At 46.9% G+C, this 17344-nt stretch overlaps 1 protein-coding gene across 3 annotated transcripts; it reads right to left on the bottom strand.

The window, feature by feature from the left end:
* Positions 1-2517: 2517 nt before the first annotated feature.
* On the bottom strand, positions 2518-17125 carry SLITRK3 (SLIT and NTRK like family member 3). 3 transcript variants are annotated; one of them, XR_012763684.1, is made up of 4 exons: positions 17017-17125; positions 16312-16898; positions 12376-15366; positions 2518-5569 (listed from the first exon to the last, which is right to left on the bottom strand). XR_012763684.1 is itself a non-coding variant. In XM_075418376.1 (3 exons), the coding sequence occupies exon 3, from the start codon at positions 15346-15348 to the stop codon at positions 12562-12564; it is 2787 nt and encodes a 928-aa protein (XP_075274491.1). In that variant the 5' UTR covers positions 15349-15366; positions 16312-16898; positions 17017-17125; the 3' UTR covers positions 11883-12561. The 3 variants fall into 3 exon arrangements, 2 of the variants coding, with proteins under 2 accessions (XP_075274491.1, XP_075274492.1); XM_075418376.1 differs by lacking the exon at positions 2518-5569 and having other exon boundaries at positions 11883-15366; XM_075418377.1 differs by lacking the exon at positions 2518-5569 and having other exon boundaries at positions 11883-15366; positions 16312-16728.
* Between the last annotated feature and the right edge of the window lie 219 nt (positions 17126-17344).

Below are 17344 nucleotides of genomic sequence, written 5' to 3'. Positions count from 1 at the left end.
CCTGATGGCTTGGGAGAGCCACCACGAAAGAATAAGCAGACATTCCCATCCAAATGCCAGCAATAGTCATAACGAGAGTATCTCTGTGCTCTGTCCTGGCCATAAAACTGCCACGGCTTCCCTGATGGCTGCTGTCTCTGCTCATTGCCTCCCTTTATAACCATCACAACTGCAGCTTCGTGAGCTCAGCCGCTGCATCCAAAGAGCCACATCTAGCATTATTCCATCCTTTTTTTTTTCGTTCTTTTCTGTGAACATCAGTACTCAGTTCCAAAGCTGCTCAGTCATTAAGTGCTTTATAACAGATAATTATTCTTTGGAACAGACCTTTGAGACGTCTTGTTTTCACATGAATTGTAGCAGCCTAATTCCTGTAAATTCATAGTGTATTCCAGTGGAGTGCCACTGTCCTTTCCACTTAATAATTACTTTAAGGATTGGTTTAAGCAGGATTTGATAAAGGGGGATTTTCCTAGAGAATCTGTGTTTGCCTGGTTTTGGTTTTTTTCAACACATAAGGACAGAAGCAGGTTTTAGGTGGGCATCGAAGCTTGTGCACAAGTTGGATAGGAGCCTGGGGAACCCTCATCCTTGTTGAGTTAACAGCCCATCCACAAGCCAAGTGATACAGGCACTGTCACAGAGCATCATCATCAGCAATGGCTTCAGCTCTTTGCACTCCCACAGGAAGAAAATCCCCATCTGGGTGAAGAGAAGATTGCCACATATAGGGTCAAGCTCCTCACCAGCACCGAGCAGCCCAAGCACTTCGCTGGGCAGATGCCAGCACAAAACAGCTGAGAAGCTGGGTTTATTCATCTTCATTTTTAAACTAATTTAATAAAATACTAACAGCTTGCATGGAAAGCCCTCCAGAGAAACTGCTACACCAGCGGGTACCAAACATTTTTGAACCACCACACCAGCACAAGGATACGAGCACTGCCGCTGAGAGCAACGGAGCTGCAACGATTTATGTCAGCGGGGCCTTGGGCACCTACGTGCTTTAGGTCATGTCATTTATTTGGACGTCTATTCTATAGCAACAACATGATTTTGTATATCCGATCCTCAAACCACACTGTTCCCTTCCTAAGTATAAAGTGGCATGGCAAAATTCAACTATATAGAAGGCAGGGTTGGTTTATTGTTTCTTTAGGGCAATAGTGCAAGTAGCCCAGGTTCATTACAGATTAAATTCATCCTGCGAGGAAGAGATTGCTACAGAGTACGAGGAGATTTGCAGACCTCGTCATTTCTTCACTGGCATCAGCCTGTGGGCTTCTTGTGTGAATGGCTGCTTCCCTGAGGATACGGACATCTAGGCAATTCTTTAACAAGTGACATCAGAAAAACTTCTTTCCCAAAGTCTCCAGATGCTCATCAAAGCAGCGGCCCTCTGAGCTTTTTGATACACTGTGCAAAAATTCTGATGCTTCTTGACGAAAAAGATTAGCCATTCAAAGGTGATGTTCCTATGTGTGCCCCAGAGACACTGCATTCAAGTGGTTCGCCTGACATTAGGCCTGCATGAGTTAATTAAAAAATAATCATTTATTTTTGCTCCCCTTCCGATTGTCTTCATCCAGGCAAATATGCTGAAATCACAAAAACAGCAGAAGGATTGCTCTAACTAGAAGACAGTCTAAGAATTCAGCATATTTTCCACATAAAAATATGACATTTGTATGGAAATGACCTATTTTCTTGAACAGGCAGCTATAGATCACAGAAAGATTCACTGTAACATTTATGCAAAAGGAGATTGGGAAGCACTTTCCCATAAGGTGCTTATTTCCTCCAGATGAAATAATAAGGCAAAGCATAATCAAGAAGCTTAAAATAAATATTTCAATATCATACGTTTTAAGCCCCTGGCTATTTGTTTTGATTTCCGTGATCATTTCCTATTTGTTTGTCTTCTGCCCTAAAGGAAGCAAAGGACTTGGAAAGAAATAAGCCATTCTCCCCCTTCTCTTTTCTAATCACATCACAGTTTGCAAACGATGGCAGACTGGCAGCTTGACGGACCCACGCTGCTCTAATAACCACGACAGCGCAGGCCTGTTTGGCATCAGAGGCAGAAGGACGTTTCTCCGCAGCCGCACCAGCCCCGAGCACGTTGTGCCCGTCCCTGCCCACGGTGAGAGCAGGACACGGGCTCTGCCGCACAGGAGCTAAAAACATCACAACAAATCCACGTTATCGTGACCTACATTTATTCCAGCACAACACGGGCGGCAATTCAGCGATCGGCAATCATTCAGGCCAGGCGGCTTAGGGGATGCTCGCAGAGATCACGACTCCGCAGCTTTCCCTTTGAACTGCAGCGTACGATGGCGCGTTATTCCAGGGGCTGAGCTCGTTCCAGCTCAAATCACGGGCAAAACTCAGAGCAACGATCAGCAGCACAAAATCAAAAGCCTTGCCAATACCCAGCAACTGCGTAAAGGTCTTATCGATAGAAGGATGCTATAATCATAGAATACATAACTAGTAAGTCATTTTTAGGCTCACTTTTATTACAAAATTACAGTTTTAGTTAATAGTTGCACAGCTACAAGACTGTTGTAATGTCAGTGCTTAATGAAACACTCCGATCTGATTCAACCCCACTGAAGTGCAAAATTCACCCTGATATGAATGGGTTTCCAGCTGAGAAATTCTTTGAGCTTATAATGAATTAAGGTATAGCTTGTTCTGATGATGAAGTGAAATTATTTAAAATCAATTATAACATAAAAGACACATCCTGAACTAGACATTCACTGAGCTAAGATTCTTAATTTACAGCCTAACATCCTAACCCTAAATGGAAATCCATACATCACCAAGTCAAAGCAATCAGACTTCGCATAACTTACTCCAAAGCAGGAAATTCACCTTTTTTTCCCTCTGTTCAGAAGCTGTCAGTATTAGCTGGGACATTTACAGCAACCAGAACAATTACTGCTGTGGCTGTGTCACCACCGAAACTCTGTCAGCATAACAGAGATCTCCAGAGCACAAACAGTCCACAACCACCTCCCTTTGCCTTTCAAACCAGCCCTGAGCCCTTCTGGCCACCAATTTATTTCACAAATGTAGAACAGATGTGGAGCAGCTAATGACTGACTTGGAGTCCTCTGGAATAGGAAAAACCTTCCAGGCTTGTGCTCAACCACAAAGCAGCACACGTTTCTAGACAGAAAAGATAACCTCAGACATTTGTGCCAGTATGATATTCATGGAAGCAGCTTTTTGTTGGGCTTTAAAGAAAAGGACACACTGTTGAAATGTTCTTTCCCATAGTTGCATGAATATTTATCTAGAGAAATATAAATTTATATAAATGTATACATATCTATAGATACACGTATTATACATTATAGGCATATACATACATACATATATACAGTGTTATATACACATACACAGATTTGTATGTACATATATATAAATATATATACACACACAAGTGCACACACAGCTTGCTTGTTTGTAGCTAGCTACATTCATAAATTCTCCCTCCCCCACGGAGCCAAGACAATCTGGGTTGCCTCCGCTGAACTCCCCACGGTTGCCTTTCCATCCCGAATTAAATATAATACTCGTTATTCTGCCATTCTGGTTCCTGAGAAACTTGGCAACCTTTCTGACTGACTTGAGATGCAGCAATTTCTCCTGCGTTGCCTCTACTAACCTCTTCTAGGAGATGCAATATGCTGCGAAGATGAAGTGTCCAAAATGCTAATATGTCTGAGAAGTGCTTCCACTGACCTACATTGAGCACGCAGGTCTTAATCTACCTGTTTTTAGCTTCATAACCAAAATGCCCAGATATTTAATAGCAGTCCAAAGCAAGCCATACACTTGAATCTCCCAGAACTTTCCAAAAATCGACTTCTGCACTGCCACATCAGCGTATACACGTATACACACATACATATGCACACAGTATATATGTATACACTGTACATACTTAGTATCAGCGTTTACGTTACGCACATTAGCCGCTCTGTTCCAGTAGAAGTAATGACACTGGAGGCAGTTACTACTGCTTTGAGTTAACAGCAACTGAGTTTAGGTTGTTGCACATGGAACATCTCCGCTCTATCCCTGGTGCATACATGTTAGAGGTCCATCTTATCAGTGTTTTGTGCTCTGAAGGCTTTAACAGACTTTGGCTGGCTTGCAGGGGCTGGCAAAGCACAGGGCATGTAATACCACTGCGGGTAACCTCGGGAGGCGGCTTACAAAGCTGAGTTACAGGTAGGCAATCCAGTCGATACATCTTACAGAATGAAGTCTTGAGGTGCAAAACACCACTCTATAGAAAAACCCAACAAAGATAACCATGTTTTCAGTTGGTCTCCGTTTCACGCACGTGGTCAATGTGCAAACCGAGGTGTTAAAACTTCGTGTCAGCCAAATGAACATCTGTGCATGCAGACAGGTAAAAGCAATGCTGAGAATGCCAACAACCTGGAGGCTGGCTGAGAACTTGGGCCAAATGCAGGAAAAATGGGATTCTGTGAGATATTTGTTTACCTGCTCTAGAAAGAGAGGTTTCAACAAGAATCGTGTGTTGTTATTGGCTGCCTCTAGACCAGCGAGACGCTTGACTTTCGGGTGCCATTCGCGTGGTTAGCCTTGGCACAGCTCCCGCTTCTCACAGCTTAACTCGTCTCCCAGCGATGCCAATGCCGTTCCTTCCATCAGCATTGCTGGCTCTAGCATCACTGCCCCTCATTGCTCACAGGAGTAATATAGATGTATTTGTGTGTATATATAAAAATTAGGTACATCCACATTTCTTTGTTGGTTTAAAACCGAAGAAGACAATTAAACACAGATTGAACGACGACTGACTCTTTCCCTTAATCAGTTATTCTCAGTGAGGGCTGCAGAACAAGAAGCCAATAGCTATGACTTGCCCTTTTTTTGAAGAAAACACTAGCATAAACTGGATCTAAAAAATACCTTTACTTGCCATATTTCTTTGCTTGCCAATACTATCCACTTTCCAAAGCAGCCAGGCTTTTGGGTCACTGCAAGAAAACATAACAGAAGTGATGCCACGAGAAACAATGCTCTCTAATTAAGAACAATGCTTTAGCTACACATCTTTTTCAGCAGTGCCATTATGAAGACTGATCAGATGTGCCCTCGCAAGGCAGTTCAACAGCACCAGAGAAACTCTGGATGAGTTTTCTAAAGAACACAAATTTTTAAATCGCCAGCATCCATTACCGACGTCCAGTTTTTTAAAGTTCATTTTTCAACGAAACACTACAACATGGTTTCTCTCAGTGCTCAGCACTCCCCTGCTCGGGGTGCACACAGGACCCGTACCTCCAGTGGTGCAGTACCCCGGGTCCCTGAGTGCTCAGGGTGAGAGTTAATGGTGGAGCAGCTCAGCTGGCCACATCTGACTCTGTAATCTCAATAACAGGAATTTCTTGCATCTTCCTTTCAGTCAGACTGTCCTGGGCACTCTCGGGAATGAGAGGACACAGCAGAGTGAACACATTTCAACTCCAAGCCTGAGTGGCAATTCCTACGCTCCTTTGAGCACAGCTCCTTTGTTCTCCAAAGAAAAGAAAAGAAATGGTTAAATTTGAAAGTCCTATTAAAAAGTATCATTGGATGAGAATTTTCACACTGGAATGTCTTCCTCTCTCCAGTCACACTCTGAACAAAATCAAACCAAACAATCATGGAACAAAAAAACTCCCATTAATTAGCCCTGATTTGCAAAGCCACAGCCTCCAAAGTTCAATGGCAGACTTTGGTTCAAGAATTATTCAGATAATGAGCATTACACACATATATATACACACATATAATAACCTGGAGACAAAGTACAAAACCAAAGGTTTACATAGCTTTCTAGAATACTCATCTCAGTTTAGGGCACTTACTGTTGTGACAGACTGACTTTGTTTTAAACAACTACGGTCTGAAAAAACACTAACAAATACATTTCTACAGTTCTTTAACATGTAAACCAGCTACTGTCTCCAGAAAAGCAAAGTAAAGATGAGGAAAGCAAGAAAAAAAAATAATTTCCCATAATCAGTATGCTAATGCCACTTCAACATTTGGGGAAAGTCATTAACTTCCCATGAGATGGTCCCTGTAGGTTAAAGACCCCCAAACCTTTCTTCTGCTTTTATTTTTTTGTTGTTTGCTTGTTTGTTTGTTTAGAATTCCTGTTGCAGGAGCCCCCACCGCCAATGGTGCCAGGTCCCACCATCAGCAGAAGGGATGGCAGCAGCACGTCTCAGGTCTATGCCAGTCCAATAGTGATTTATCACAGTTCAGGAACTCCTGCTCAAAATTATTCAAGCCCTACTGTAAAACCTCTTTGCCACAGAGAACCTCCCTTACTGGCACAGTGTGACCACAACACGCCAATTTGCCTTGCCACATGCTATGGACAGGAATATTCCTCCACGGTTAGTGCTATTTGTTTGAATTCCCAAATACAGAAAGATTCGACCCTTGGCTACCCTAAAATATTCCTTCAGAATTCATAGAATATATAGGATATTCTTGAGAGATTTAGAAAAATCTAGTAGAAAAATAAAGATGTTAGAAAAAGTAAATGGACATGAAAGATTCGGTATATGACATATGATTGAGCTATTAATATTTTATATTGTGCTATGCCCGCTATTATTACCTATTCTTTTTAAGGCACCCAACATCTTAGTATTGCATATAAATACATATTCATAAGGTCTAAAAATAACCCACTTAAGATTAACTTCCTTAACATTCACAAATGTAAAGGCTGACGCAACATCCACTATACGAAACTACCGGGTACGACTGTTGGACAGGGAATTCCTACAGCAATGCCACTTCCTTCCAGCCTTCTCCGGTCGTTTTTCCACAAAAAATGAGCCATCTGGCACTATTCTGAAAACCATCACAATATCGACCAATTTAATAAAGAAAATGCCACCACAAGGGAGTGTTTCCAAGTACTTTCACAGCGCTCAAAGGTAACCTGCAAGGTTTCATCCCCGTAGCCTTCTGGGGAACACCATGTGTAGCAAAGCTAATGCTTTCATCAGTAAACCCCCTAACTCCTCCAACAACCTGAACGAAAATGAAAAGAGAAGTACATAGTTTTAAAAGTGGGAAACTATAAGGATCAAGTAAAAGACATTTTAAAAAATTATATGAAACAAAGTTGTCAGTGCTTGTTAATACTCTTGCTTTTAAAGAAAAAGATAATACTAATGAAGTATTTCCAAATAATTTGCAATTTTTACATTAATAATCTTGTTGGCTAGCTGGCTACCTATGACATTAGGTCTAAACTCTGGTACCTAACTCCCCATTTCTTGAATCTATTGAGACACATTCGTATTTGCCTTTATGCAAATGCTCTTCTTCTGAAATAAAAAGCACTAAAGAATGCTTGGTAATTTGTCAACGAGGTCAATCAGAAAAATTACTAAATTGATAGCAAAAGCATTTTCTCTACGCTGTTAATCCTTTTATTCTGAAATAGTCACATGGAGTACTTAAGATACTTGAATCCCCTTAATATATGTTGTAATTTTCTGAGATCAGACTTAGCTTTTCATTTGAGTCTGTTGGCTAAAACTGAGCAGTAATGTGGTATTTCATCACTGGCTTCAAGAGAGGAGAATCAGGTCTCCAGTCCGTACCCACACAAGGGTTTGTTCCAAGCACATTCCACTTCTTCCACTAGCTCAAACAGGCTTCAAAATGGGCCATAGCTACACTTGCCCAAATAAAACAGGAATTTTTCAAGAATCAGAAAAAAAGACGCATTTCCACTCACATCAGCATTACAAAGTATTAAAAATAGCATACTTTTGTGCAAAGAGCTGTTGTTAGTACAAAGATGTTGTGAAACTACATACTGGGTGAATTTACTACACATTTCTCCCATGCAAATAACTGCACTCTACTGTACAACCCATACATAAATTCACTGTGAAACTCAGTTATGAGGATGTCAGATTTAGAATCAAGTCTTGGAAAACTCAGGAAATGGGAATATGCAATGTGCAACAACCTGATTTTGAGGTGTACATAAATCCACATTGCAAAAGCAAATGCCTCTAGAAGAAGTGCAATGCTGGAACGAGCTCCCACCTTGTTGCTTACAGTGGCTGGAGCCTTGCCAGAAGCCGTACTCTTTGGTTGAGTAACGTAGATAAGCAATGAACTTCCAAACTTACAGCCAAATTCTACACGCTTTTTCAACATGAACATTTCTGTTCTAAAGCCAATTCATCACGTCTTACTCGTGTGAACAGCTCATGGGAAGCAGGTACTTGAACAAAGTAGAAGTAGTGTAGCACTCATGAGCTATTGTTTGCACACGTTGGTGCTTGAGAGGCGTAGAGCATTGCATATTGACATTTTGTAGAGACCTTTCTGTCCTGTTGCCGTAAAAGTTTACAGCAGAGAGCACAAGTTGAACGTAACTGTACATTCCTAGCTTAAAAACAAATTAGCTGTGACGACGTGCTCAGAGGTGGTTTTGTCTGGAAAGGTCTCTGACAAAATCTTGAGCTGCCACAGCTGAACTGATGTGCACTGAGTCTCGTCACAAACGGCCTGTCTGTAACATTCACCTCACTAGAGCAGGACGGGGCCTGGCTTGCTGCGACAGACATTCAGAGATGGATGGCTTTCCAGAAGTCAGATCTTTCTCTCGTTCTTAATACAGTCAAGAGATCCATGAAGCAACTTCAAAGCCTCAAACAAGTCTGTTAACCCAGGTAGAATATGATGGTGACATGAATGGCAATATCCAGGAAATACAAAAGAGCACTGATCACTGAGCGCCATTATTTTCCTTTCTATTTTCCTTTCTATTTTCCCATATGCAGTCATTACTGGCTATGACTGGGACTTACCTGGCGTTTTTTCTTTTCCACCTGTAGGAAGAATTTCAGTATAGTCAATGAGTGAATAGAACAAGTGCATGATGAAGGATTTACTGCCAGGTTCTGAGCACCACCACAAGTGGAACTGCTGAAGACAATACCAGGTACTTCTCGTACAATAATTAAATAAGCTAAAAAAATATTTATTTATTTAAAATAGTATCCCATCAAACAGCTCTAATGTAAATGCAGATCACTTGACTTTATTTGATTCCTTCCCAATATCATTAATGCTACCAATAATACCGCTGATAGTAATTCTCATTAATACTCCCTATTAATTAGGAGTAAACCAGGTTGAAGCATGTAAAGAGTCACCCGTCACAGATCAGAGATGATGGATCCACGTTTGTTTCCTGAAGTGGAAAGTAACGCTGCCACCCACTCAGCCTCAGCTCAACACAATGAAATAGCAAAACAGAAGTCATTTCAACACACATTAGATCTCACAGTTAAATATTATCAACACTTTCAGAGTGAATCATCCCCAAATGGTTCCAGTACACGAGGAAGTGGAAGTTTCCTACACAAGGAAAGAAAAATAACTCAAAGTAAGCCAAATATTATCTCTTTTAATACAAAAATTCCATTCTCATAGAACAAATTTATTTCCACTGAATAAATAGATTTCCTCACCATTCACGGGTGAGACTACTACCTATAGTTATGTTGAAATTCTCTTGCCTTCCTGCAGTTTAATTAAAATATAAACATTATTTGCAGCTGGCTTTACTATATTTGGATACAAGTATGAACACTTGGGGGTTTGATGACATTGCCAAATGTATACAGCACCACTCTCACTAGGAGTTGTACTTTAACCTGATTTATACAGCTTCACGCATTACTCGCATGTAGTCTTATCAATGTAATTCTTATGATTATCGTAAGAAGGATCTGGCCTTTGCACATTGATGTTTATTACTTGTAACACGTGCATGCTCTTCTACTATCCATTGAAAAAAAAAAAACCCAAATGAACAAACCCCAACGGATTAGAGCTGAAGGCAGTAGTAACAAAACACTATCAACCCAACAGAGGAATCTGGGAACTTCAAACGCTTGATTTTTTGACCAGTATTACAGAGCCAATGCTAGATTCACAGACATTTGGAGCCGTCCTTCCATCTCAAAACACATCCAGCTACCACCAAGGCTCGGGAAATCCCTCCTGCTGCACCCAGATGCCTCTCCCAGACAGCCTGACAAAACAAGGCAGCAACAAGCGTACTCGCCGAAGCTACAGATCGCGACACTTGGGGTGAAAACGAGTGCTCATGGGTTTATCTCCATTAAAACGCATTGTGCTGGGTGAAATCAAGTTGTTCCCCAAGGGAAAGGGAGGAGGTGACACCAGGCTGCGTGCCCCGCTCCAGGCAGGTCACGGAGACCCTCGGTCCGCTGACAGCAGCCACAAGAAACGCCCCAGGGAAAAAATTTTCAGAGCAGTGTGGGGGGAAAATAATCACAATTCACCTGGATAGATTACCGTTACCGCTGCTGCATTAAGACAAATGATATTTCTAGATATATTCGATATTTCTGTATAAAATTCTGTATTTGAAGGTCTTTCGGGTAGCGCCTCGGTGACACAGGCGCCCGGCTACGGGGCCTCCGCTTGGCGGCCCCGCCTGCCCCGGTATAAGGCGCCCGGGGGGAGGGGTACATTCAGCGGGGCGGGAGGGGGCCGGGAGCGGAGCCGGGAGCGGGGCCGGGAGCGGGGCCGGGGGCGTCGGGGCCTCCCCGCGCTCCCGCCCGGTCGCAGCCCCCAGCGCTGGAACTGCGGCGCCACCTGGCGGCCGCGCGGAGCCGCTCGCCGCCGCCGCCGTCCCGGCCCGGGGCCACCGCGGCCGAGACACCAACGGGGACAAAGTGCCAACGGGGAAAAAGTGCCAACGGGGACAAGATACCAACGGAGACAAGGTACCGACCGGGACCTTCCCGGGATGGGAAATCCGATCGTCTTTGGTCTCGCTGCGGTTTCAGCGGGGAGCGAACGGGGCCCCCCGGCTGTGGGGAGGAGGGTCCGGGTGACGGAAACCGTTGGGATCCTCTCCCAAATGGCTTCACCCCTTCCCAAAATCGAAATGCGCTTTGATTTTTTCCGCCCTCGCACCCCCTTCGGACCGTTCGCTTCGCATTTGCTGCGGCTGGAGGAACACCCACAGCAGCGGGTAAGGTAACGGCGGGAAACGCCGTGCGAGGCCGCGGCCTGAATTTTGCCGTCTGTTTTTAAATAGGCGGGAACCGCCAGACGTACAGCGCAAGGTGGGAATACAGATTGTAAATCAGATTTTTAAAGGTCTCAGGTGGTATCTTGGCAAGAGAAGCTGTACAGGGTTTTTCTCTGTTAACATCACAGTGCATTGAACCGTTATTAATAAAATAGCTTTCGAGGTTAAGGTAGGGGAAGGAAATCTCAGTAGGGGGAAGCTGAAGTTTCAGGTTCAAGCTTTGTATTCCTATATATATATATATGGGTATATATATATATATATGCATTTTTTTCAAAACGTTTTATTAGGAAAGCTATACCAGACGCATCACTGTACAATGATTAAACATTACCTTTACAATTTATATTCACTTGAAATTACAGAATAAATATATGCACATTGTTGTACCTTTGTGTGTGTGCGTGTCTGCGTGTATGAGAGAAAACATTAAAAGTGCTTCCTACAAAGCTGTTAGTGATAGGTGCCCAGTAGCTTTTTTTTTGCTTTTTTTTTTTTTTCCTTTTTCTGTATATTTGCATGTCGCTTTTATCAGGAAAGTGCGGATGTCCTCCAAAAAACCATGGCGTCGTGATGAAGTGTCGCCAAGCATCCCCTCAGGTGTGTGCGCCACGCGGTTACATCCTTCGGGCTGCCCGGCGCCGGGTGCCCCCCCCCCACCCAACCCCCCCCCTTCCCCCCCCCGGACAACGGGGGTCCCCTCCGCGGCCAGCGGGACCCCGCTCCCGTGCTGCGCGGGGGCGGACGCTGCGCGGGGGGGCCGGGCTGGCGGCGGGGGGGGGCGGGGCGGTGAGGGTGAGTGTGAGTGTGCGTGCGAGGGAGGGAGAGAGACAAGAGTGAGACATTCGAGCAAGACCCTCCCCTCCCTTCCCCCTTGCAGTTTCCAGGCATGCAGCAAACTGCGCTCGTTTGCTTCTTTGCATTTTTTCTTTTCTTTTTTTTTTTCTTAAATAAATGTACAGAATCTGTGCCATGATGGGCAAGAAGAAAGCAAGCCAAAAAAAATGCCATCATCTTCCCTCCCCCTCCCCTCCGAGGGAAAATATAAAGGAAAGTTACTGCAACGGAAAACAAAAAGTAACAAAACAAAACATAACAAAACAACAATAAAGAAAAGAAAAAAAAAAGAAAAAAGAGAGAGACACACATAGAATTTACTCAGGATCAATACAAAGATCCCCGATAATAATAATAAAATAATAATAATAATAATAATATACCTTAGACATGGCACAGTCAAAGTCTCAGTTTCAGTATAAAAAAATAATGATTGATTAACATCTGCTGGCAAAAGTCTGCGAAGGCACTTCATCGATGAACGATCCGGGACCGGCCCCTCCCCGCGGCGCGCACATCTGGCGGGGGGAGAGCCCGCAGCTGGATCCTCTGCTCGCGGGCGGCGGCGCTCAGAACCGGTACGTGGTCTTCTCCAGGACTTCGAGGTAATCCGGCTTGGTTTGGAGTTTGGCCCTTAACTCGAGGTATTCGCTTGTGGGGGTTTGGTGGTCCGGGAAGCCCTTGCCGGCCGCGAAGAGCAGGGTTTCTTTCAGCCTGGCGTCCTGCTGGAGGTCTGGGTATTGCATGCCAGGGGGGTGGACGTGCAGTTCCTTCAGCTTGGGCACCGTGCCGTAGAGGCAGTCCACGAAGCCCACGGCGCAGGGCGGCGGGCGGTCCCGCGGGACCCCTCCTCCTCCTCCTCCTCCTCCTCCCGCCGCCGCCCCGCCGAGCCCCCCGCCGCCCGCCGGGTGCTGCGGGTGGACGGCCACGATGGTGTTGAGCTGCGAGCTGGACACGGCCAGGCTCCACTCCCGCTCCTTCTCCAGCAGCGTGCGGTAGCTGGTGCCCGGCTCCTGCCCGCCGCCCCCCCTCAGCAGCTCCGCCGCCTCCCCGCCGCCCCCCGCCGCCGCCGCCTCCTCCTCCTCCTCCTCCTCCTCCCGCGGCTTGTAGATGGGGTTGTTGCACATCTGGGTCACCGGGTGCGGGATGTAGTCGTACACGTGGCCTGCCGTGGGAGCCTTCTCCGGGGAGCGCTCCCCCCCCACCAACCCTCCTCCTCCTCCGCCGCCGCCGCCGCCCTCCTCGCAGAGCCGCGGGCAGCGCAGCGGGACCCCGCCCGGGCCGGCCGCCCCCTCCCGCGGCCCGCGGAGCGGCATCTTCCGCCGGCGACGCCTCAAGACGAAGGCGAAGAAGCCGGCGGCCACCAGGACGGCGGAGAAGAAGAGGACGAGGAGGCTGAGGATGAGGACGGAGAGCGGGACGGGCGCGGCCGGCGGCAGCTCGTAGGCGGCGGTGGCGGGGGGCGGCGGCGGGGCGGCGGGGGGCGAGGCGGCGGCGGCGGCGGGGCGGAGGGCGGCGGGGCAGAGGGCCGCCAGCTCCAGGGCACGGAGGTCGCGGCGGGCCAGGCGCTCGGGGCTGGAGCAGAGCACCTCGCCCACCACGCTGACGGAGCTGAGGGCCTCCAGCCACTGCTTGAGGGGCACCAGGTCGCAGGTGCAGTCCCAGGGGTTGAGCTTCAGGTCGATCTGGACGATGGCGTGGAGGTGCTCCAGCACCCCGGCCACCGGCAGTGCCAAGAAGTGGTTGTTGCGCAGGTTGAGGCGGGCCAGGGAGGTGCCGGCGAAGGCGTCGGTGGGCAGGGTGCGGAGCAGGTTGTCGTTGAGGAAGAGGAGCTTCAGGTTGGGCATGAGGCTGAAGGCCGCCGGCTGGATTTCCCTGATCAGGTTGTACTCGAAGTACAGGTAATGCAAACTCTGCAAGCCCTGGAACATGCCCGGGGTGAGCCGCTCGATGTCGTTGCCGTTCAGGTACAGGCTCTTCAGGTTGGGCAGGTTGATAAAAGCCCCGTCCTGCACGTAGGAGATCCGGTTGTTCCCCAGGTGTAAGAGATCCAAGGAGGAAAAATTCCAGAAATCGGAGCGGTAGATCTTCTGGATCAAATTCCCGCTCAGGTACAGCTTCTTGGCGTTCAAGGGCCTGGGCAGGAGCTCGGAGATGTTGTGAAACCCTCGCTCCTTGCAGTTGACCGTCAGACCCAGGTCATTGATGTGCAAGCTGCAAGAGCAGCCGGTGGGGCAGATGATGGGGATGGGGGGCCGGGTCTGGTAGGCAGCCACGGGCGGTTGGTTCGGCCCCGGGTACAGGCCCCGGGACGTCGGCGGGGGCCGGGGCGCCCTGGGCTGCTTGGTGGGTTTGGGCTGCTTGTTGGACGTTTTGTACTCAACAGAGGAAGCGGTGAAATGGAAGGAGGACAGCATGGAGGACGGCTTGGTAGGCCACGCATTCTCCTTGCTGGATGACAGCTGAGGGATGCCCAGGCTGGCTTCCACCTCGGAGTCGGACAGCATGGGGCAGAGCTTGCTTCGTTTGATCTCCCGCAGGTCCTTCCCGTGGAAGTGGAAGGGGGTCTCGCAGGTGATGTCCCCCACCAGCGCGGTGTAGGGGATGCGCTCCAGCCAGCTCTTCAGCTGCACGATCTCGCACGTGCAGTTCCACGGGTTCTCCTCCAGCTGGATCTCCATCAGGCTCCTGCCAATGTGGTCCAACATCCCGCGGTACGAAAGGACTTTCAGCCGGTTCCCGCGCAAGTCCAGGTGGGTTAAGGACACAGACTTAAATAGGTTGGTGGGAAGCATGGGGATAAGATTGTCATTTAGGATGAGGACCCTCAATTTACTTAGGTTTCGAAATGCCCCGCTTTCAATCCGCTTAATGACATTGTAATCTGCCTGCAGATATTCCAGACTTTCCAAACCCAGGAAAGTGTCGTTTCGGAAAATGTCCAATTTGTTTTCGTGCAAATACAACCTCTTCAGAACTCGGAGCCCGTTAAAAGCCCCCGTCTGAATGTCCTGCAGTGCATTGTTCCCGAGGTTAATGGACACGGCGTTGTTCAAGTGAAGAAAACTGTTGGTGTACAATTTCCTCATGGAATTCCTCTGCAGATAAAGTTTAAAAGGTCTCGACCACGACTCTGTTATCTGACTAATATTTATAAATCCTTTGTTGTCGCAATGTATATGGAACAGGCTCTCCTTCACTTCACAGTAACAGGGATCGAAGCAGGGCTCATCGAGTTCCTCCGAGTCCTCTATCAAGGGAATTGGCGTAGTCCATGCTAGAGCGATTGTGCTTAGAAGAATTACCCACAACATCCTTCCTTTGTGGAGCGTCTCTGCCGTGGAAGGTTTCATCATTTGTTGACGTTTACAAAACTGCAATGGAAAGAAAAATGCAGATTTCAGTACTTCTGTCCCGTCCCACTCCTTTTCCTCAGCCCCTACCTGCTAGACTTGCGTTAGGCTCCTGGAAAGTTCAGCAGTTGTTGGGCAGATGTTCACAACCAGCCCTAGGGGTGTCGGACGGGCGAGCCTTGCCCTGATTTATACTTGAGAGACGTTAGACGGTCTAATCACGCGATATCAGCCTCCCTTATCGCCCCCTCCACCCCCCCGCCGGTAAATGCCACCTATAAAGAGGACAGCACATGCAGACCACACAGCGACGTGGGCGCACAGGCTGAACGCGTTGCGTCTTTGCACGTCTTCCACCGTAGGACCAGAGTCCAGAACTACACGGCTTTCATACTTGCAATTTTAGCTTTGTGGCCACCACAGCCCGCGCAGGCTACGGGGGGAAATACCAGTGGGTGGATTTCCCCGGTGTCGCACTACATCTTTCATACATGCAAACTCCCAAAGTTACCGAATCTCAGCCCTGGAATCTCTCTCCCTCCCGGCTCAAGATGTTCCATACGCAAGTTCAAAGGCATGTGCGAGGTTTGCCGCTGTCCCCGGCAAAACGGTTCCCTTCAGAAATCCCCACAATGTCTTTAAAACAGCAAACGGTTAACAACCCCGACTGAAAAGAAAACCTTCCCCTCCCAAACGCGACGATGAATTAATGCAACTGGTATATTATCAGATAAATACACACCACACATTAGTCATTTTAGCTGATTAGAGTGTTTAGAGATGATTAATCTTTCTAAAGCACATGCCCATGCGATCAGCAGATCTAAAGGGAAGTGACAGCGAAAAAGGCACCCAGGACCAAAAGGCTCAGCCTGCCTCGGGTTAGGGTATTTTTTGCTCCCCCGGACCGAGCAGGAGACCCGGTTAAAAAGCTGAAAGTGAAAGAAAAAATACCTTGACACTTACCGGCCGATAAATTGTCTATCCTACTATACACGTTTCCAAACGAAGACACCATTCTTCTCCCATCAGATGAAAATAACGCTGTCCTAATGAGATGCAGCTCCTTCAACATATGGTTTCACCCTTCCTTCCACCAGATATTTGAAACACACGGGCACAGAGAAACGCTAAGGATGGTAATAATAACGGCGGTGATGCAGCCTTCCTTGAATCACTGAAATGCCCATTAGAATTACTCGGAGCGATCGTTGCTTTTAGTCTTAATCTTTCAGCAGAAAAGGTCCTTTTTGCCTTCCTCGTGTAAGAGCTAGAAAATTTTGCCCCCCATCCGCAAACTTAAGAGCAGAAAGATGCATTTAAGGGAGGGAAACGCCAGAGGAACAGAAATCCTTAGGATCAACTTGCAAATGAAACCCTCCCCTGTGGGAAAGAGGAGATGGTTGAAAGCAGGAAAAGAGAAATACCCTCTGCAATTAAAACCAGCATCTAATTGGGAAGAAGGGAGAGAGATGAGAGCTGTATTGCAGCATCAGTCTCTCTGTCTCCTTTGCAAAATATTCGCCACTTAAGTTCTTTCTCTTCTGCAAAGGCTGTAATAAAAAAATAAATAAAAAATTAAATAAAGGGGATTTTTATATCTCCTTTTTGGAAGAAGGGGTGTCTTTGACCCTAGGCGGAAACAAAAGGATCCGGAAAGGTTGTACTTACCGGTCTGCCGGAGAGATTTTAGCCCATCGTTACAAAAAAAAATGAAGGGAAGGGGGGGGAAAAAAGCTCGAGTTTAAAGATTGCTGGTTCCTCTCTGTCTCTCCCTCTCTGTGTCTCTCTCTCTGTCTACTCCTGCTGAAGCTGAGGCAAAAGGAAGGGGGGGAAAAAAAAAAGAGAAAAAAAAAGAGGGAAAAAAAAAAAAGAGGAAAAAAAAAAAAAAAGGCAGCAAGCCTGAGACGTGCAGGGAATGCAATGAGCCCCTCAATGCTCCCCTTTCGGATGCAGAGCTGCTGCTCGGCACGCCGAGGGGAGGAGGGAGGCGGGGGGG

The sequence above is a fragment of the Opisthocomus hoazin genome, chromosome 4, assembly GCF_030867145.1.
Source record: "Opisthocomus hoazin isolate bOpiHoa1 chromosome 4, bOpiHoa1.hap1, whole genome shotgun sequence".
NCBI lineage: Eukaryota > Metazoa > Chordata > Aves > Opisthocomiformes > Opisthocomidae > Opisthocomus > Opisthocomus hoazin.
The sequence above is the reverse complement of the archived record's forward strand: the minus strand, read 5'-3'. Positions and strand labels throughout refer to the sequence as shown.

Excerpts from the sequence above, each read along its gene's own strand:
- SLITRK3 (XM_075418376.1), bottom strand. The coding sequence starts at position 15,348 with ATGATGAAACCTTCCACGGCAGAGACGCTCCACAAAGGAAGGATGTTG.